Source organism: Micropterus salmoides, unplaced genomic scaffold, assembly GCF_014851395.1.
Source record: "Micropterus salmoides isolate LMB-PRFRI ecotype aquatic unplaced genomic scaffold, ASM1485139v1 Ms_hic_scaffold_12, whole genome shotgun sequence".
In the NCBI taxonomy this organism is placed as follows: Eukaryota; Metazoa; Chordata; class Actinopteri; order Centrarchiformes; family Centrarchidae; genus Micropterus; species Micropterus salmoides.
Window position 1 is genome coordinate 15,783,253 of NW_024040263.1, and position 21,385 is coordinate 15,804,637.

Below are 21,385 nucleotides of genomic sequence, written 5' to 3' on the forward strand. Positions count from 1 at the left end.
CAGATTAGGGGCATGATGATAGAACTGTGTCAGGAGATGCAGACGATGCTGAAAAACATTTACATTTATTCATTTAGCTGACGCTTTTATCCAAACCAACTTACAATTGCTATACATGTCAGAGGTCGCACACCTCTGGAGCAACTAGGGTTACGTGTCTTGCTCAGGGACAAAGTGGATGGGTCACAGAGTGAACCAGGGTCTCTCACACCAAAGGCATAGTCTTATCCATTGTGCCATCGCCACCCAAGACAAAACAAGATGAGAGGATTTCTAACATTATTTTGAAGAAATATGAAATGCTGAAATATATAGGTCAGGGTCCAGAAGATTGTGAGCATTAAACTGTTAATTTCCTGCATTCAGGAGCCATTTTCTGCTCCAATTTAGGATGGAAATGTCTTCATTTATAAAAAGAGAAACAAAAAATTCAGCTGTCAGGTGACAATTCATAAATAGAAAAATATAACGGAATATAATGCAGTAGGCTAATCAGCAGTTACTTTTTTGGACATTTGTTTCTTCTATATTTACTCACTACGTTGAATATGTACGAAGAAAAAGTAGTAGTGGCGGTAGGTAGTAGTAGTTTGGTTTGTTAGGAGTAAGAAGAGATGTGAAAATTTGGACAAATCCCTCCCCCCCGTTTGGAAAACTGGACATTGGTATACATAAAAAACATTCAGTCACTTTTGTTTCTCATGGTTTGACTATTTTGTAGGTGAAATGCTGAATTGCAGTAAATTATTCTGGTCTTGGTGATACAGGAAAAGGCATTAATAAAGTTAAAGAAGTAGCTCATCTTTCAAGCTTCCACATTAAATTCATCCTGTAAAGAAAGTGTTGGAAAAAATTAGGCTATGTCATTTTTGTAATGCGGAGCACACATTTTCATTTATTTTTGTCACGGTGTTTATTTTGGGCATATATGCAGAATTTAATCAACATGAAAATTAATACTAATGTACAGACTGATGTATTTGATGATGTGGTGTTGTATGTTGTGGTTAGATGGATGGATGTGAATATTTCATACATAGTTAAGTTGCTGGTCATTCTGGGTAAATTTTACGTACACAAATCTAAATAAACTGACTCCAGTGTTTTACAGTGTCAGTATGAAAAAAGACATTTTAAACAAAGTTAATTTAATTTTAACCTAAAATGAAATTCTGTTAATGGACTTGTACATAAATGGACTGTACAAACCTCGCACTGTTTTTATGCTATTTTTTGTTTTACCTCTTTGTTGTAAATAAAGTAAAAACAAAAAATACATAGCAGTTGGTGATGTTAACTGTGTATGGCTATTTAGGCTATATTTCAATGAGGAATCCCATACAGGAATAGCATAATAGAATTGTGCTTTGGGAAAAAGTGTGGGCACTACCCTTTAAATATTTGCTTACTAATAAAGTGAGAGAAGTTACATTAAAATTTTTTCACCAGTTCTACCCCGCAAATATAGTCAGACATGTCAGACATCTAGGAGTTAATTCAGGCTTATCTCATTCTGGATATTTCTTTTTGTTTTAAGGATATTTTCTTTGGTGTTGTTGATTTCAGGGAGGATAAGAATCTACAATCTTTCATAACAAATCTTTTATTCTTACTTGCTAAATATCAAAGTTTAACAACTTTAACTGTACTAGTTCTAATCCATTCTTTCCTGTAGGCTATATGGACGTAAAATATTGAAAAAAAAACTATATATGTAACACTTACTGATGCTGAAACTGTAAAACAGAAGCAGGTGCTTTAATCCGGACTTTCTATCTTTTAGCCTTACTGAATCTGTAAGTTTTTCTTGGACCCCTGGAAAATATAGTTTGCCTTTATATATTGTTTGTTTGTGCCAACATTGTTAATAAAGTTTGTTTGGTAAAAAACAACAACATTTAAATAAGGAAGTCAGAAGAGCTGCCAGTGCCACAAATGTACAGGACATATAACTAACTCATTAATGCAATTGATGCATCAAAATATTTGTTTTTTGTCAGACGTGAAGACACACCCATTAAAGCCATCCCAGTGCCACCCATAGAGACGTCCTACCCTGTCTGTCACCTTATACTGGAAAAATGGCGACGAGTATACTGCGGCTCCCACTGCGGCTTTCCGCCAGAAAGACGGGGATAATGAGCCGTAACACCGGCTTGAAAACATCAAATATATCCCGGACGACTCAGATCAGGACCGCCGTATCAACGGCGTCGGGGGCAATCTTACCGAAACCGGACAAAGTGAGTTTTATTCCGGCTTAGTTACCGACTGAAAACCGACAAGAAATATGACTGATTGACGTAGGCGGGAATTAACTCCGAATTGGCACCAGCTGTGGCCAATAGAATTGCAGAAGGCTAGTCGTCAGCAAATGAACGTATGTTTACACGTACCTACAAGTTCGTTCAGGAAGTAATTATTATTACCCCCTTATTTTGTTAAATGTAAGCCACATTCATGATTTAAGCAATCGAAATAATGTGTAATTATAAGATTAGCCTTTGATAAATTGTTCTGTTTGGCGCGAAACAATTAGACTTCAACACTTCAGATCTAGCTGTGCATTGCTGTCAAGGCAACAAAGGTCGAGTTAATATTAACGTCACAGCAAAGTTGTATATTTTTCGGGAACTTTAATGATGTCCAAAGCGAATAAATTAACTCAACTGAGCATTACATACACAGTAAGCTGTAAGTCTTTTTAATATCCGAATGTGTTGTTGTTTTTTATTTTTAAATATGTGGGTGAAGTTGACTATACTGTGCCGAGACAAAACTGGAAATCCTTACCTTCTAATTTACCTTTTCTCACATAATTCGTTATCACTGGAACAAAAGCCCATAGACCCAGACTGAAGGAAATGGGGCAAAATGAGCTGATGGGCCCCTATAGTCCTCCCACTCTTTCTGCAAGTGTTTCTTCATTTCTCTGCTAGAATAGTACCTGGTCAAAGATTTGCTGTGGGTAATTTGATTAAGCACATTGATGTAGGAATATGTGCTGTGACAATAATGGTCGTTAACCTAGATTTTGACACAGTGGCCCACTTCAAAACAGGACCCCAAGTTAGTAGTTAGGTAGTAAAAGCACAACCCACCAGAATGCCCCAGTTATGTCAGTTAAGTGTGCTTTAATTCAAAGCCTTTCCAATAAAATACATTGATATGATAGTAGATACAGTTTTAAAGATGAAAATGATGTAAATACAGTGCACAACTTTTGGAAAATGTTTTGTATAGCCTGCTGTTGCAAATTTTGGCATTGTACACCCACCATCTACTAGATCCGGCATTTTAGGAAAAATCCCCCTATGAGCAGGGCATCTTAGTAACTTTAAAGTAAGTAAGTAACTTTAGAGATTAGATTTTTGTATTTAGCTTCTGGAAAAACACAAATCTGGATCAAAAATCTGAGCAAACTGAGGTGGGGATTAATATTGTCAGTAATCTGAACTGTTCATTTGTCCCACCCCCTGGAAAAAAAACTTAATTTTCACGTCACTTGTTTATTCCCACTTATGTTTTTCAGACACCGTTTGGTCTTATCCGCATGACAGTAGTGGTGGTGCCTTTCCTGTACGTGGGAACTCTGATCAGCAAGAACTTTGCTGCTCTCTTGGAGGAGCATGACATCTTTGTCCCCGAGGACGACGACGACGATGATTGAGCTAACTTCAGAAAAGAAATGGTAACATCATAGTGTACATTAACCGCACCTTTAAACACCTTTGGACCTTTTTAATGCACAGACTTATTCATGTGTAAAGAGTGTGTCAGCTACATGTTAAAGGGTGTAGTTTGTGGGTTGTTTGCAATGATGACAACTGGTAACGGTAGAAAGCTGATGGCAGTTTATATCCACAGGGTGCTTTGCAATATTCACTGAAAGCATACCAGCCGGCGCGAGGAAGATGGGGATGATGGGGCACTCCAAATGCATCTCTTTACCTCCACCAACCTCTCTCTATTTATGTTGTTTTCAAAAAAAAATTTAAATTTAATTTAAATTAAAAGTTTAAATTTATTTTTTTTGAAATCGCATGTCATGTGAGGCTATCAAAACTTCTAGTTACGCCTTCACTCTTGTTTGCATGTTTGTGTCTGTCACTTAATAAACAGAGTCTATGACAATTGGATAAACACTTGTTGTTATTTAATCTCATCAGTTTTTGAGTGGTGGTTTCCAAGTACACAAATGTTGCCATAATTGTTATTCTGACTCTTCCATATCCATATCTAGTCATAAGAGCACATATTTTTATTGTACTGCAATGATGTTATATTTTGTATATTTTTTACATTAGCTTGCTGTTTTTGTCCTCCAAGGCAAGTTTTTAACAGTTTTCATTACTAGTCTGGCTGTCTCGCTCCCTCCTGAAGTGCAGCATTGGCCAGTCTCAAGTGTTTGTTTAGGGAGCCCATCTCCAACTGGCTACGACCCTTCATGTCACTCAGCTCTATATAGGCCTCCTTGTAACGCTCATAAGCCTCTTCTTTCTCCTAGAGTAGAGGTTGGAACAAAAATGGAAGACACGAGCAGGGAGGAAAGTTTAAATCACAGTTGCCAATACACAAAATATAGCAGTGTGTTATTTTGAATCATTTGTATAGTGTAACATACCTTAATGAGCAACTGCACTTCATTTTGTAGACAGCTGATTTCTTTTTTAAGATACTGCACCTCGTTGTCTTTTGCCCTCAGTAACGTCTGAAAGACACAACAATGTAAAATCTCAGTACCAGTTAAAAAAGATTTAAGATGTTAACGTATAAATGGAAAGACACTGTATGTGGGACAGTGGTGGAGAGTAACTAAGTACATTTATTCAAACACTGTACTTTTTTATAATTTTGAGGTACGTTTGCTTTACTTGAACTCTTCCTTTTAATCCTACTTCATACTTTACTCCCCTACATTTGAGGGAAACATGAGTACTTAATACTCCACTACATGTGGAGTACACCACTGATGTGGGATTGCAGGAAGTCGCTGCAGCACAAGTTTTGTGCTAGACTGGTATTCTAAAACACGCACTGTGACTCAGGCAGCAGATGGCAGTATGTGCTGCTCTACAATGCGACCAACCACAGATGCTCAACACAAATGAGGCCAACAGGAAAAAAAGGGGAGGCAATGTTGCAGCAGGGAGCTATTACTGGGGATACAAGACAAAACTGTAAAAATGCTTTAAATCAATTTGTGTTATTAAAGCTGGTTCAAACTCCCACAGCACATACATCAAATGTTGCTTTCTGCTTCCCCATGATGACAGTAATGTCAACATTTGTCCTTCATGCCCAAGTTAATATTTCAGGTGCAATAAATTAAACTGGGTTCGGATGCAGCAAGAGGTCAAGATGTTTTAGTATCACCTACTTTCCCATGAGTTGAGATTACGTGGGTTCTAATTTAGACACAACTATTGAACTTATTACTATCAATACCTCTACTTCTGAGACAGTGCACTCAGTGTTGCTAGGAGATACCATGCCCGACCTCTGGCCTGTGATGAAATAACGCATGCGGCTGATCTCTTCCGCCAGCTTGGCTTTAAGCTCCTGAAAAGAGATTTTTAGCTCAAATTATAGTATAGTGTACAAGTAGTTTTAGTAATGTTGTCGCTTGTTGTAATTTGACCCTTTAAGAACAAAAACAGAATTTGATGTAAATGTTTTTTTAACTGAAATCAGACAAACCTCATTCTCTCTTTTGAGCTGCTCCAGCTCTCTCTCCTTGCGACCGAGCTCCATCTCTCGGCCCTTGCTGCTCTGCTCAGTGCGGCTCAGCTCCAGGCACTTTTGAGAGTAGCGCTCTGACAGCACATCTAACTCACTGTGCAAGATGTCCGCCTGGGGCCTGACACGCACAAACACACAAGTTATGGAGGAAATCATAATGCACTATCATGCAAGGGGGTCATGGTCGAGTGTAGAACATCTTAAGCCTGCAGCGAGCGCCTGTGAGATGGAGAACACTCTCAGTTTGGTAACAAAGTGACTATAATAAACTTACATGTGGCCTCTGTCTGAAGCATCCACGTGTGCAGCACCTCCAGCCAACCTCCTAGCCTTCTCCACCTCTCTCTCCAGCTCCTCTCTGTGAGCTGCCCTCAGTGCCTCCATAGCTTTGATGAACAGTCAGTTAAATAGTTATTTAAACTGTCTTCACTGCACAGCATTAAAAACATCGCAGCACATGTAATAGACATCAAGAACACACAAAAAAACATGATTTTAAAAGAAAAATTATTAACAAATTAAAAACAGTTAAAAATCCTAAAGAAATTCAGAGGGGCTGGTTGAAGGCATAAGGAAGTCTCTTACTTGGCTGTTACTTGCACCTTTCTGAGGGTAGATGTGTGGATAAAGTGCAGGTGTAAAGGATGGAAATAAATAATATGGAAAGCTTTGGTTTTGGTTTTGGAGTACGAGTATCATTAGAGTCAAAGGTGTCACTATCTGTTTTCTAATAAACTATAAATATCGGAACATTAAAAAAAAACAATGGTTCTCTTACTATTGTTGTAAATACATTGCTTTGAAGCTGAGACTGTTCTGTAAATAGGTTTCTAACTATAGCAACTTCTGATCAACCCACATCAATTTCAGGCTTAAATAATAACGTATGGTTAGTCCCACCCACTTTCAAATTAAGCCCCGCCCATCCCGAGTATGGCTACAGATACAGATAGTGGTGTACTTGCTCATCCCTAATGTAAACTATGAAGAATTGTTTGTTGGAGTTGTTGGGAATTGTGGTCCAAAATACAACATTTCCAAGGTCAATAATGAACCTTCAAGCTCAGGCATATTCGTGTTTAAATGTAATAAAAATGCTTTTCTATCAACCCTTAACCAAACTTGATTTGCGTCAACCTTTTGAGCTACTGTTCCTTGATAGTGCTGTTTTACCTTTAGCAGCTGCCTGGCTCTCCTCCTGCAGCATCCTGCCTCTTTGTTCCTCCAGCTCCCTGATCTCCCTCGCATGTTTCTCCTGCAGTTCCTGCAGTACTTTCTGATGGGCTGCTTCCATGGCCTCTAATCTGGCCCTACACAGGGCCCCAGGGCCACATGGGCTGTCCACCTCTATCTCCATGGCTGCACGCTCCCTCTTAATGCTCTCCACTTGCTTTCGAAGAGAGAGTGCCTAGGGGATGGATTGACAGAGGATGCATGGGGGAGGAAAGAGAGGGGTGGAAAGGATTGAGATATAATATATTTTCTTTACATTGAAAACACGTTACAGAAATGTCTTGTTGTGTTGTGTGTTTCTACTCATCGCTTTTTTAAAACTTCTTTTAATGCCGTTTAAGTTATTTCTTACCTCCTTTTGAAGAGCTTCAGCTGTATTTGTTTGACTGGTTTGGGCTCCATTTATGTCTGGAAGAGCGCCCTTTGCACTCGATATATCAGTTTGTGAACTAGTGACAGACTGTTCGACCTCCTCAGGGCCCGACTGATATGTCTGGGAGCCAATGAGAGACTGTGATGCCTGCAGGGTGCTTGATTGATTAGCCTGATCTCCAATGAGAGACTGTGCGCTCATGTCCCTAAATGATAGTGTCTCGAATTCTGTCCACTTCCTGTTGACCTCTGAGTCCATGGTCTCAATAATAGGCACAGGTATATTCCCCCTTTTCAGCTCCATGGAGTCCCACCTGCTGCCCATCTCACTGAAGGGGACCCCCTCCTCAAACCACTTGTTCCTCTCCTCCAATCGCTTCGCTTGCTCACGGTCCCAGCCTTCCCCTTCCTCTCTCTGACTTGCTGGCGATAAGTCCAGATCCCCGTCTATAGTTTGGCAGTGGTGGTCGGCCCGTTGGGAGTTTGCAGCTGTGGTGGTGGTGGTGGAAGTGGTAGGTTCAAAGCTCAAGTCCCTGCAGGTGAACCGAGCAGGGGGTTGGCATGACGACCGTCTGAGGGAGAGGGGGTTTTCTTTCTCGCTGCCGGTGTCTGATTGGCTGAGGTCAGAATGAGGGAACGACAAGAGGGTAGTGTTACACATCAGAAGAAAGATGATAGAGGGGGTTCACTACAGACAGACCACCCAATCGCATCGTCTGCATTTCTTTGCAGTGTTCAGGAATTTTTCATGTCAATGGAATGACACCTTTTCTGAATTAGACTGAGCATTTAACATGATTGACATCAAGTACTCACCATGCAGTATGTCCTGTTTTGTAATCTGTCCATTACTTGATTATTGATTTTTCTTTCTTGTGATTAAAATATCCAGAATAGTAACTAAAAGGACCTTGAAGTGAGATTATTTAGTCAACTGCTGCTCCCAAGGTCAAGAATAAACTCTGAACCTCAATAATTTGACTTTAGTTTATGATTTATTTGGTTCCATTCCCTCTTAAACAGACATGTATTACATTGGTTTTATTTTAGAAGCCATAAAACTGAACATACTTTGTATAGACTGATATACTGACTTGTGTTTATTGACATAATGAGTCTTCATAGTGTTGGACAATGTTGGTCCGTTATGCAAGGTTTTTGGTGATTCTAATCCAATACATGTCTCGCTCTGTCTGTCTCTGTCAAATTCAGCAAATATCTCCTCATGTTCTGCTGGCTCTTTTGCTTGTGCGCGGGAAAAAAATCTGGTGTGTGTACACAGCCCTGGTTCTGTAAACAGGAACAAACAAAGTTGCCCAGACACCGCCGCACAACACTATGCCAGCTGTCCCAGCCCTAATTTGTGTGTCAAGTAGCGTTAAATTACTTGCCCACGGACATTCAGTTCACCAAGACATGCTTTTGTTGTTTTGTTAGCTATAGTAGCAGGAGAGTGATGTTAGCTTCATGTTAGCTTTGCAACAGCGACTGTAGCAACAGTTTGCTAAACCACAACTTAGCTAACGTTAGTCAGAATACTTGCTCTGTTGTTGTTCGCTCTGTATCATGTTATTTGTCGTGTTGGATTTCTCCAGAATTGCTTACTCCACCTTAGACATGTTTGGTATTTTTACATAAGTTTGTGTGTGATGATACTTTCACATTTTCGTTATTGCAAACCAGTTTCAATTGTCATGCCAGGTCATGCCACTTTATACTTCTACTATAATACAATACATAGGGAACATTGTACCTTTTACTTCACTACATTCATTTCACAGCTTCAATCACTAGTTACTTGAGACAGTGGGTCTCTAAAGAATTAAAAGGGCTTATTTGTCACAGGAAAGCTGCTTTTAATAGAGGTGTTGAAATAAAGGAGAGAGGAATTAAATAAGAATTAACTGCTGAAATCAAGAAAGCAAAAATTTTATATAACGATAAGACTGGGGCCCAATTTAAACGTAACAACCCAAAAGTGGAATGGCATGAAACTAGTGACAGGTTGACATGATAAGGAGAGAACGGGAGTCTGTCTTGATGGCTTTAACTCTAATATACAACTAGCTGACAGTTTAAAGTTCTATCTGAGGTTTGAAAAACATGATTTCAAAGAACAAAGAGATGAGTTGAGGAACAAGACAGCCGAGTCAGCCAAGCAATTACCATTGATGGTGACACTCTTATAAAGCTGTAAAGACCTGCGGCCCTTACATCTTTAGTTATGAAGTTTTTTTTACAAGATTATAAAACAGTCTGTTCTACAGCAGGTCCAGAAGGGTAGAAGATGCCGCCCTGACCTTGCTGAACTGCCTATATCATCACCTTGAGGGTCTGTTGATTCACACCAGGATTTTCCTCTGACTTTAATACTATTAGCCATATTTGCTTGCAGAGAAACTTCTTCTTTGTTGAGTCTAGATCTTTTCACAGAATGATCACAGTGTGTGAGAGTTAACGGTGTCCTTTCAAACAAGCTTCACTCATCCACTGGTTCACCTCAAAGATGTCTTCTGTCTCTCCTACTTAATATTCTTTACACACAAAGTTGTCAAAGTAAATACCAGAAGAGACACGTTATGGAGTGCACATGATGCTTATTTTCTGTCATGGTGTAAGGAGTCTTTTTTGTGGTTGAATGTGTTTAAAACCAAGGACATGATGAATGACTTAAGGTAGTCCCAACCAAGTATTTGGGTCGTATGTTTTACAACATGTTGAGCTTCCAAACAAATGCAGATTAAATGTCTCTAATTTAATGTGTGCACTATAATGATGACTCTATTCTATAGAAGTTTCATTACGTCTGTTCTGTCCCTTTGCATTGTGGCATGGTTTGGGAGCGTGAATCTGGCCAAGAAGAATAAGCCTGGCCCCATTGTCGAAGTGGCCAGTAAAGTTATTGGGTTGAGTCAGCTGGCAGGCCCTAAGCAAGGCCCAGGCCATATTTTTTTGTCCTGAGCACCCCCTGCAGAAATAGTTTGAGCTACTTAAAGATGGATCCAGAGTTCCCGCTCAGATGACAGTATAGTAGTAGGATGAATTTTCACATGTGATTTCTGCACCTAAGCACTTTATGTAGAAGTTGGCATTCAGTTGTTTTTTGCCCTGTCTTCATTAGAAGTGATCTTGCATTTGTACTGTTTTTTTTTTGGATGAATGTGTTTGTATACCTGTCTGCAACCACATTATCCCTGTGGGATAATAAAGTTTGACAAATTAAGATTGTACCTATAAAACATTTGCTGCATTGTTCTTAAATAGCCAACAGTACATACAATTCTTAAAAACAGTCAATTACAATAGTAAAATGCTGTTTACATACAAGCATAAGTAATAATAATCTAGTGATTTAGCATATAATAATATAACACTCATAATGGCCATTTATCTGAAATGAGTCATTTTAGGTTTAGGTACATTTCGCTTATAATACATATGTACTTTTAATTAAGAGAATATTTTCAATGTAGACTTTTACATGAAATTGCATATTTTTTACAGTGTGGTATTGCTAGTTTTACTGAAGTGAAGGATCTTAATACTACTTTCACCATTGTGTCGTACTATAAAGTCAGACTCACTGCGTGTTGTTCTGGATCGCCTGTTTTAGTAACTTCACCCAGTTCCGCCGTATTCTGGAGGTCATAGCAGAGAGAGTGAACACTGCTCTCTTTGTCTGGAGGAGATCAAAAGACAGAGCAAAGACACACACAGACAGACATACGCACACACAAACACACATACACACACACACGCACACACACACACACACACACACACACACACACAGTTAAACAGGAAGCAGCCAAAAATGTAATTGATGTGGAAATGATGGGAGGTGTGGGGCTTGTCTGACTGTCCATCTGTTCATCTGCTGTACTGTAAAACACAATGAGCAAAACACAAGTATAGTAAATACATACTTGTATTTGGAGTCCATAGTTCTTCTCTACATCACAATCTGACACATTCACAGCAGATGTCAACTTGATCTCGCCGTCCAGATCATCTGACTGCACCACAACAAGAAGAGCTTAAATTTAGTCCAGTCAAATAAGTTTGTACACAAACATCAAAGAAGAATTAATGGTATTTTGCCAACATGTTGTGGTTGGAAAATCTACATAAATACTGTATGCTGCTGTAGGTTAAATGTTCTAACAAATCAGAAATTACTTTTACGTCACATATCAGGACCTACCTCCTCAGCCTCCGAGTCTCTGTAGTACCTCAACGAAGTATCACCCAGAACAAACCAGTGTTTCCTCCACTGAGAAAAACCCAGTAAATATGGACATCGTTAAATTCATCTGTTGTGTGTGTGTTAAACACATCTACTGACATTTTCATTACTATAGTAAGCGGTTAAAGAAAAGTTTAGGGTTGAGTCTCGTTTTTGTGTCTTGTGCTGTCTGTCAGGGTGTGAGATTGTGGTTGCAACAGGAATAAGGACAGAAAATGACAACACCTTTTTAAAAAATACATTAGAAGAACAACTTCAACAAAAAAAACCAAACATTTACCTTGCCATGTTCATCCAGTCTGGACATCCACCCCTTCAAGTAACAACACCTGCAAGTAAAGCATTGAGAGCATGCTCTTAAAGAGCATTCTGTGGTGGTTTCTGTCTCACACTTGACAGTGAAACAAGAGGAAACGGAAACTGTTAGAAGCAGACAAACGTGTCTTTGTGAGATAACTACATCACTCGGGAGCATTGAGAGGCAGGCGAGACAATAAAGTATGGTAAACAATTTGCAGAATAGGAAGGTAAAAAAGGGAAGAGGTGTAGTTGTAGAACTGTGAACCTCATTGTTTAACAGTGAAAAAAAGGAAGAAAAAGAGGACCTGATGAAACATTATTAGACTGACTTGAAAGCAGACAAGTGCTATTAAGGCATGTTACCACAAAATCACATTAAAATACTTACAATGCATGTGTCATATTGTCCAGTATATATTATGACGGGGAGAAAAAGAAAGAAACATTGAGAGAGAAGAAAATGCATGAAGTGAAATGAGGAAGTCACAAATGTGAGATAACACCTAGCTCTTACTAAAATGTCAGGGTTTCTGAACTGCTGAAAACTTTTGCATGGTTGCATGTGATTCACAAACCTGAAATAACTAAATCCATCCCTCTGTGTTTGTTGACTCTGCAGTTTAACCAATGACACTACAGCGCTGAGACTGCATTTTACATTGGCTTCAACCACCCTAGAATCTATTAATAAAGATGATAAATCACATGAACATGCTGCCCTAAAACATAGAGTGCTAACAAATGGCTTTTTTCCTGCAAGGTGCTTATGTGAGAGGGGTAAAGAGGTAAAAAAGGTAAAAGAGTTGAAATAAATATCGGGGGCTACTTTAGAATGAATGACCTATTTTTTCTCCAAACACTTGCATGATTTATACAGATACAGAAAGTCATGGGACCTTGCTCACCTGTGTCTGTGGGCATTCAGAAGGAGCTCGCTCGTTCATCTTTGAAGATCTGTGTTTTCCCCTTTGGTTATCTAAACTCTTTGATAGAATACACAGACAAGATTATAAGCTCTGTTGATGGATTTTATTGTGAACGTGTCTGCAGTCATTGCATCGCACCTGTGTATGAACAGATGTGGTTGACTGTCTTCGAGATGATCGTCCGTTTTCAGAGTCCCGACATTTCTCTCGTCTGTCTCTGCCCCGCTCTCTACCTCTCCCCCTCTCATCTGACTCAAGCCTTGAACTGTAGATGTCTATTTCATCTTGGTGCCTTCTGAGACAAATTAAAGTGTAGAGAAACTAAATAGAGGAAACATTTTTTTTTTAGCACATAAACACACCATAGGCACACTTTACATGCTTTTTTTCATTCTGAACTTTCACATACTTCTGTAAAGGCATCAAGAGCACTCTAACTAAGGCAAACGCTGATGGCCAGATCAAAAGATATCTTCAAAGTCTTTTTTACTTGCTACCCTACTTTTTGTCTAATATTTCAGCCGCCAAGGGAACTGTTTAAACACAGACACAAGAAATACTGAATAGATGCACGGCTACAGGAATTCTGCTCTTCTGGTCTATCCTTGAATATATGCTATAACATGATACCATACAGTACCAAATGGTACCACCAACCTGTAAGTCCTAAGTTTCTGGGCCCTGCATGGGCTGGGACTCTGGTTCCTCCTCCTCAGCCCTGTCAACTCTTCCTCTGACTCCAGCTGGATCTTTGGAATATCAGCCAGGACAATGTAGTCATCTATGGTCATCCCCACCTTCATAAAGATTTGTCATCATTTTACAGGACATGCGTTATGGAGAGTTGTCTCTGACACACAACATAACAAGACTAAGACAGTCAAGCTATAGGCTCTGTGAGGCAGCACTTAGGCACAGTGGTGGTTTAAGCTAAATGCTAACATTAGCATGCTAACATGGTCACAACATAGACTGTATGGTTCACAGTGACAATGCTAACATGCAGATGTTTAGCAGGTATACCATTTACTATGTTCATCAACTTTTTTGCTAACATTTGCTGCTTAGCACTTAATACAAAGTACAGCTGAGGCTGATGGGAACGTAATAAGTTTTGCAGGTGTTTGGTCACAAACCAAAGATAGTGCTAGATGAAAAGTCAGAGGAAAAGAAGACAATCACCAAAGTCATTACAATTTATCCTCCTTGTGGAAACAGGAATGTTAACCTGATGGTGGCACTAGAGGTAAAGTCAAAGGATCACTAAATTTGTTGACTAAATGCATTTGACTTCATGCTGCGCTGTGCTGCGCTGACTTAACGTGCTGCATGTTGGACTTAAAATAAGGCATGTCTGACTTTTGCCGGCGCTGCAAAACGTCACCATGTCACATGACATTGAAACCTTGCGGGAGCAAGGTAGCTGCAGGCACCGAGTCTGACGCCACAGTTGCTTTTCCCAGGCTGCACCAAGTTGTAACTACACTATTGCCTGATCTCGCGGCATTGATAATTGATCTCAGCTCACAGTAAGCTGATGCAGCTACACTACAAAAAGTGAGCTCTCAAAAACAAGGGAAAAAAGCATTAAAATGTGGGAAATATTACTTAAAATAAGCAAAATTATCTGCCAACAGAACAAGAATATTTCACTTGCTACTTAAGGACAAAAAAACTTGAAACAAGTGAAATTCTCTAACATAAAAGCCGCCTGGTAAGAAGAAATATTTTGTTAATAATTTTGTATATTTTGCCTTCAATTAAGATAATTAATCTTACTGCCCCTGCAGTCACCTGCAGCTCACGTTTTTATTTTTTTCTAAAAAACTATTGCATGGATATCCATGGAAGTCAGTTGTTGGTTGGTTGTACTAAATTCCATGGATATCCATGCAATAGTTGTTTAGATATTTCAGTCTGGAGTTGCCAGTAGCTGGCCGAGTAACAGACAGGCCGACACGGCTAGCTTGGTTAAAAACAAGTAATATCTGATGTACGTAATATCTGCTATACGTACCTCCTCCACTTCTACTGCAGCCTTCTTGGGTTCAGAGATCAGTAAGGCCTCCATGCCTCGCCGTATGTTGCTCCTGCTTCTGTCACTGCTGACCTTGTTATTACCCTCATCAGCCTTATCCGTTTCTGTGACTGCAACATGTGACAGTGATCCACCAGGCACCTGAGAGGTAGCACCTTGTCTTGATGCGGAGGAACCACGAGAGGGTGGGAGGCTGAGTAAGGAGTGCAAGGACCCCTGCCAGGAGCCTTGAGAAGCACTCAGTCTGCTATCTCTTGAGTAGGACTCCCTTTGTGGGGTGTGGCTGTGTGTACTGTAGCTGTTCCTGGGCGGTGATACGTCGCGGCTGTTGTTAGTGTGAGTGTTGGCTGAGCTGTTGACAACTGTTCTGGTTCGAGGAGATGCTTGAGATCCCTCATATGAGTATTGCTGGATGACTGAGGATCCACGGCGGGAGATAGACTCCAGATTCCTGTAGAGTTTCTCAGAGTCCAAACTGTGTTTATTTGAAGCTTGTGAGGGACTCCTCGACTCTAGGCTGTATTTCTTCTGAGCATCATATTCACCGTTTTGTAAATGAAAAGAGTCTGTTCGCCTGTGAGAAGGGGTGGCCCTAGAGGGTGAGGCGGTCCGAGTGGCAATGGACCCCCTCCTGCGGGATGGACTGGACCTGCCAGATGTATGCCGAGAAGGACCATGTGATGGAAGCTGAGAGGAGCCATGAGATGACTGAGCCTGACTCCGGGAGAGGGAGCTCATTCGCTGTGTTCCCACAGCAGAATCACTTAACTTGTAGCGATCTGGGCTCACGGAGCTGTGGCGTGTTGGTGAATTCCTCTGCGAATCAGTTCCCCGTCTGAAGTTGGAGTGGTAAGTGTACCTCTCTGGGGATTCACTTCTCCAAGCTTCCAGCATATACGTCTCTGGGTTCCTCCTCTGGGAGGGCACGCCGAGGCTGACGTTCCTGTAGGGGACACAGGCTTTGGGCTCAGGAACATAGTTGCTTGGAAGAGGACGCCCCCTCTCGTAGTAACGATACCGCGGTTTGTTGACTTCCTCCATCTTCCCCTCACCATCACCGTTTCTGTCTGGAGAGTAGCCACTCTCATGTTCCCTGGCTCCTCTGGACTCTGAAAATCACACAAGCCTGAGATGACTGCCTGAACATGTAGCCTATAAGAGAGCATGAGCACTGGTCAAGGTCAAGATCAAGAAGGTCTTCTGTGCATTTAAGGCACACATTTTTACATTTTTAGTATTAAGGTGCAGTGTATATCTGTGACTACCCGATGCCCGGCGGGACGTGTCTCTGCCCCTCCTCTCATCCATCCAGGAGCTTTCAGTGCCACGGTGGGGAGAAGGATCCAACCGGGTCATATCTCTTTGGGCCACACAGTGCCTCTCTGAGCTGAGGGATCTGCTCCTCTCTGGACAGTCCCAATGATTTGGAGAGCTGGAGGATGGTAGTACAAAGGCATCATAGATATATAGGTGAGGAAGCTGGTGCAAACATTGAGTTTTTTATTGTTATTTTTATTATCTTTTATTATACCTTTATTTTACCGGGCAATTTAATTAAGAACAGTTTCTTATTTAAAATAACGGCCTGGCAGGAGACAAAAGCCTCCTGAGTTGTCAGTTGTAGAATGTATACTGGGCAGTCACGTGGTTTGGTGACCAGGGAGAGGCCTACAAATGTTATAAGGAGTGAAAGGTGAAAAAGAAAGATGATAGTGTAATGCTGGTTAGTCTTTAAAGAGATGGTATTATGCTCATTTTCAGGTTCAAAATTCTATTTAGGGGTTGTACCAGAACAGGTTTACATGGTTTAATTTTCAAAAAACACATTATTTTTTTGTCATACTGCACATTGCTGCAGCTCCTGTTTTCACCCTGTGTGTTGAATGCTTTGTTTTATCTATGGAGTGATACATCTTTCCTCTACAAGATCTATGTTGGGAGTTGCACATGCGCAGTTCCTAGTTCAGGACTACTAGCCAATCAGAAGCAGAGAAGGGCGGGTCAGTGAGAAGCAGGTAAACACAGCTTCAGTTCAGCTGTATATGTTGCCGACCAGCTTAGCAACATAGACTGGAGCAAGAGTTTCAGAGTGGTGAGTTATTAATCTGTATCAAAAGTATTTTTCATCCATAAAGTTTTAACTGAGCTCTGTCTCTACATCACAGTAACAACTTTATGTCCATTGACTGCCTGGAGGGTAGCTAGTGTTTGGAAGGGAGAGGGGAGGTGTGCTGCAGCCCAGTGTTTTTCCAGTGGTGTTTTTGAGGGCGTGTCAGACTAGCTGCTTGGCGAGCATTATATGAGGTGCATTTAGCGTTCATCCCTGTGTTGTCACAGGTGTTATGAACCTGGGGTCATATTTTGTTTGTTTTTATCTCCCCCTGCAATGTCAGCTGTTCTCCTCCCTTAGAGTGTGTGTATGCAGGTAATGGAGAACAGGTGGGCACACTGGATTGGTCCTGCAGAGCTGATTGGAGTCTCCCGATTGGTCACCTGAATGACAGCAGCCATCTTAAGCCCCACTGACAGGACCTCCTCTCTCTCTCTCTCTCTCTCTCTCTCTCTCTCTCTCTCTCTCTCTCTGTCTCTGCCTCTGCCATTTCCATCCTGAGCCTGTGTACTGTGTGTTATGTCTGTTAGTCGTGAGTAGAAAACTGCTGTGATTAGAGGATACTTTGTGTGAATCTGTGTAGCTTAGCTTCAGAATTCTGATTGTCGTTGACAACCTTGTTTTGTTGGCTTTAGCCATTTTTGTTGTAATATACAGATATTTCTTTGTTGTATAGCAGTGTGTAGGAGTGAGAAGCCCTTTTTGTTTGCACCCTTTTTCTCCTGTTTTTGAGATTAGAAGCCTAGTTTAGAGCTTTGTCTTTTCTTTACTTTGTTTTTGGTTTAGGAAAGTTTTAGTTTTCTTACATTGTTTTGGTTGTTGTTTTGGGCACTGCTTATCTCTGAAGCTAATAAAACTGCTAAATTGTATTTCCTGTGTTCTGGCCTTGTTTGGGAATGGGAAGAGTGGGAAGCCACACCTTTATGTTACATCCAAGACACCCCTAGACCTTGGGACGTAACACAGGGATGAAAGGAATCGGCGGGACTACAAACGAGCTGTTTTCAGGCAGTTCAGAGCAGAGTTTTCTGTGGGAGAAGGGAACTCCCTTTGGGCTGGACTTTGGGCTTTTTCACTTTGCAAACCTGTTACATGCACATGTAACCCATATATAATATGCTGTCACTGAAAGTGTTAACCGGTTGAGTGTCAACTTATGTGATGCCAACAGTAGTATATAAATTAAGATATATGGTCAATTCATACCCAGAGTTGTGGATAAGATAAATCTTTTTGTGAGTACTGCATCAGATTGTTTTTTTTGATCCTGGATTTAGTTGGTTCCATACCATGATTACTTTGATGGCAAGCCTGTCCCAGTGAGTGAGACTTCGCAGAAGGAACGATTGGATAAAGTGTGGCCAGTAGTGTTGGATTCCATCCTGTTGGGTGACTGAACTGATTCGTGTGGAGATTTTGGATAGATAGGAGACATTTAAAGTGTTTTGTTCTACTACCCAGGTAGATTAAAAGAGCTCTATTTTATTTAGGGGGAATTTGAATTGTAAATGCAAATAATTTTATGAACACTGTGTGTTGAGAATATTTCTTAGGTGTCTTAATTGATGTAACAGGGAAAGGTAAGACAGGTCTAGCTTAGAGTAATGTAGCTGACCCCATAAGTGTTTGACATTATAGCTTTAGGTATTTCTCACACTAACTTGTCCTCGTCAGGAAGACAACAATAGACTGATTAGCTAGAGACAGTAGCTCAGATGTCAGGCTAGCAGATATCAGTGTTCTCTGGGAATCTTACATGGTTGAGCCATACAAGAATGTTTACAAGAACTACTGGCTCCCAGATTAGAGTACAACTTATGGAAAGTGAGAGATTCCAATATGGCATTGGAATCTAAACATCAGATAGATAGTTGTTCTAGGTGAAGGTGACCTAATAGAGAAACCTACAGGCACTAGGGGGAAGACAGAAACATAAAAGGGACAACAAGATGTTATCCTTCAGATTTGGTGTTGGCATTTGACGTATTCACATGTTGTATGCTGGCACTGTGTCTCCTCGGCCGGGCTCAATAAACCATGCTATGTTAAGTCTTCATCAGTCTCCGAAACTTCTTCACACCTGACAGCTGGCTCACAATAATTCTCAAAACTGTGAACCAGGATTGTGAATTAAACCTGCCAGCTGTTCTGTTCTTTAAACACGTCTCCTTGTGAGTCTTGTCAACCATACTGCTCAGAGCCTAGGCGATTGATGTATACCTATCTGTTTTAATCCAGAATAGAGGGGTTACACACAAAAAAGGTATATAACAATAAAGAAGAGGGAAAAAGCCAAAAAGCATAATACCACCTCTTTAACCGTTAACTATTTAGTGCATTACAATTAATTTCCAGTCATAGGTGAAAGTGAAATCACAGGCACCGCCATTTTAGTGCAACTCTACCTGCTTTAACGACTGCCTCAACAGTTGGACAACAAAACTCTGACAGCAAACATAATCATAATCATTAGTGTTGTAGTTAAGACCGCCCAAATCGAGACCAAGTCAAGACCAAGACTTTTAGGCCCTGAGACCAAGTCGAGACCAAGACCAAGGGAGGGCAAGACCGAGTCAAGACCAAGACCAGTTCCCCACAACACATGACACACAATAAAATGTGGAACGAGATCATAGGTACTTCTCAAATTGATCTGAAACATCCACATTCCCATTAAAGCACCCACATACAAACACTAAGATCTGAAATCAACATAAGCATCTTTATTCGACGTTCCTTTTCCATGTTTACCATTGCGGGTAGGGGTGACAATCGTTAATGGGAACAACACATTTTTAATTGAGGTTATTGGTTGCATTTGAAGCAATACGTTTTACATCGAATAAAAGTTTGGATGTTAAAAAATAAATCAGACAATATATTGATATTCCCAAAGTTATGGTCTTGACTGGTCTTGAAATAAATTCCTGAGTCCTCAATGTCTGAGACCGAGACAAGACCGAGTACAAATGCGGTCGAGTCCGAGACGAGACCAAGACCATCATAAAGTGGTCTTAAGACCAAGAGTAGTACTCAAGACCGCTCTTGGTCTTTTACAACACTAATAATCACTCCACCAAATAAACACAACACTAGATATTTTAAACTTTACAATAATACGATGCAATGATGAAAAGATGTTTCATTTTTATGGCATTATCTGTACAAATAGACCCAATCTGATTACCTTCAATCAAAAATAGGGCTTCTACAAATGATTTGTCCAAATGAACACATGACAGTTTGTGTAACTTAAACACAAACACGTTCCATGTGTCCTGTGAATGCCAGTGAGTGAGCAGTCCGTCTGGAGAGAGCTGTTCTCACTAACATTAGATAGTGCCTCGGTAATCCTTTGATATACAGCACCACAAACCAGCTTTATTGAGAGTAATGTGTGCAGCGTGCAGACAACAAATTGGTGATTTCTGGGTATTAAAGAGAAAAACATTAAAACTTCTGCTTATTCCTGCACCTGGATATACAACTGCCAAAATGTTAATTTGCCTAATATTATTGATTAGTGTACCGCAACATGATTTGAATGAGAACAGAAAATTATATAGATGCAACTTAAAGCAGCATTAACCATTTTTTTTGTAAACACAACATTGACACATTATTACTTTATAAAGCAAATGTCAAACAGTTGCTCATTTACATATCCAGCAGACACACAGCAGCAATACCATCATTTGGAGTCAAGTTTCTGGCCACCTCATGGATGTAACTCCAGTATTAAGTTTATTTTTAGCTTTGTGTTTGGTCTCCACCAACTCCTGAGGGAAATATCTGGCTTTTTAGCTGCTAACTGCTTCGCTTTGTTCACCAGCTAATTACTAACTTTTTCTGTTTGGTGCTGGGCCAGTAACATGGGTTTTTAACTCCAGAATCGCTTACTTCACCTTTAATGTGCTCTAAGCATAATTTTAATGTATTATCAAACTAATCATTTGAAGCGAATGTTAAGCAGATAATTTAGTTACATTCAGAGACAAACCTTAGGCTTAGGTGTCTTTCTGTGGAAAAGTGTGTTGTTTCACGGTATATGTGTGCTCACTGCTCAGTCAGGCTGTTCTTGGTAAAGTAAGGGGTTTCTAAAATCAGGATACAGGATACAGTCACCTGGATTGTATGTCAGTGTCACAGATATTAAGTTCCCACTCAGGACTCAGACTGTGGACCAGGCTCCACTCGTAGGTCCAACCACCACTGACGTCATCACTACTGCCACTTGTAGTCCCCTCAGACAGGGAGCAATGATCATCATCTGCTTCCTAGTTTGTGGAGCACAGAAACACATTTTTTAACATTTGGGTAATTTAGTGAGAGTCAAACTGATCATATTAGGAGACAAAAATGTTGTGTTGTCATATAGGCGATTGTGGAATCATTTAATTTGACTGGAAATTGGGTAT

The 21,385-nt window shown here is 40.4% G+C and overlaps 2 protein-coding genes across 2 annotated transcripts; one reads left to right on the forward strand and one right to left on the reverse strand.

The window, feature by feature from the left end:
* The first annotated feature begins 2,025 nt into the window (after positions 1-2,025).
* smdt1b (single-pass membrane protein with aspartate-rich tail 1b) lies at positions 2,026-4,137 on the forward strand. Its single transcript, XM_038713646.1, has 3 exons — positions 2,026-2,243; positions 3,533-3,691; positions 3,868-4,137. The coding sequence occupies exons 1-2, from the start codon at positions 2,082-2,084 to the stop codon at positions 3,668-3,670; spliced, it is 300 nt and encodes a 99-aa protein (XP_038569574.1). The 5' UTR covers positions 2,026-2,081; the 3' UTR covers positions 3,671-3,691; positions 3,868-4,137.
* A 2-nt stretch (positions 4,138-4,139) lies between these two features.
* LOC119899384 (TRIO and F-actin-binding protein-like) lies at positions 4,140-16,640 on the reverse strand. The gene is made up of 16 exons (XM_038713925.1): positions 16,123-16,640; positions 14,837-15,966; positions 13,477-13,616; positions 12,958-13,114; positions 12,799-12,876; positions 11,874-11,906; positions 11,552-11,620; positions 11,274-11,363; positions 10,932-11,026; positions 7,328-7,964; positions 6,916-7,150; positions 6,017-6,128; positions 5,701-5,860; positions 5,449-5,562; positions 4,625-4,711; positions 4,140-4,503 (listed from the first exon to the last, which is right to left on the reverse strand). The coding sequence occupies exons 1-16, from the start codon at positions 16,211-16,213 to the stop codon at positions 4,354-4,356; spliced, it is 3,378 nt and encodes a 1,125-aa protein (XP_038569853.1). The 5' UTR covers positions 16,214-16,640; the 3' UTR covers positions 4,140-4,353.
* Between the last annotated feature and the right edge of the window lie 4,745 nt (positions 16,641-21,385).

What these genes read in the sequence shown, in the direction of transcription:
- smdt1b (XM_038713646.1), top strand. Translation starts at nt 2,082, where the DNA reads ATGGCGACGAGTATACTGCGGCTCCCACTGCGGCTTTCCGCCAGAAAG. An exon ending in TCTTACCGAAACCGGACAAA is followed by an intron (nt 2,244 to 3,532) that starts GTGAGTTTTATT and finishes TATGTTTTTCAG; the next exon opens with ACACCGTTTGGTCTTATCCG.
- LOC119899384 (XM_038713925.1), bottom strand. Translation starts at nt 16,213, where the DNA reads ATGACCCGGTTGGATCCTTCTCCCCACCGTGGCACTGAAAGCTCCTGG. An exon ending in CTGAATGCCCACAGACACAG is followed by an intron (nt 11,907 to 12,798) that starts GTGAGCAAGGTC and finishes TGTTACTTGAAG; the next exon opens with GGGTGGATGTCCAGACTGGA. An exon ending in AAGTGCAGTTGCTCATTAAG is followed by an intron (nt 4,504 to 4,624) that starts GTATGTTACACT and finishes CCTCTACTCTAG; the next exon opens with GAGAAAGAAGAGGCTTATGA.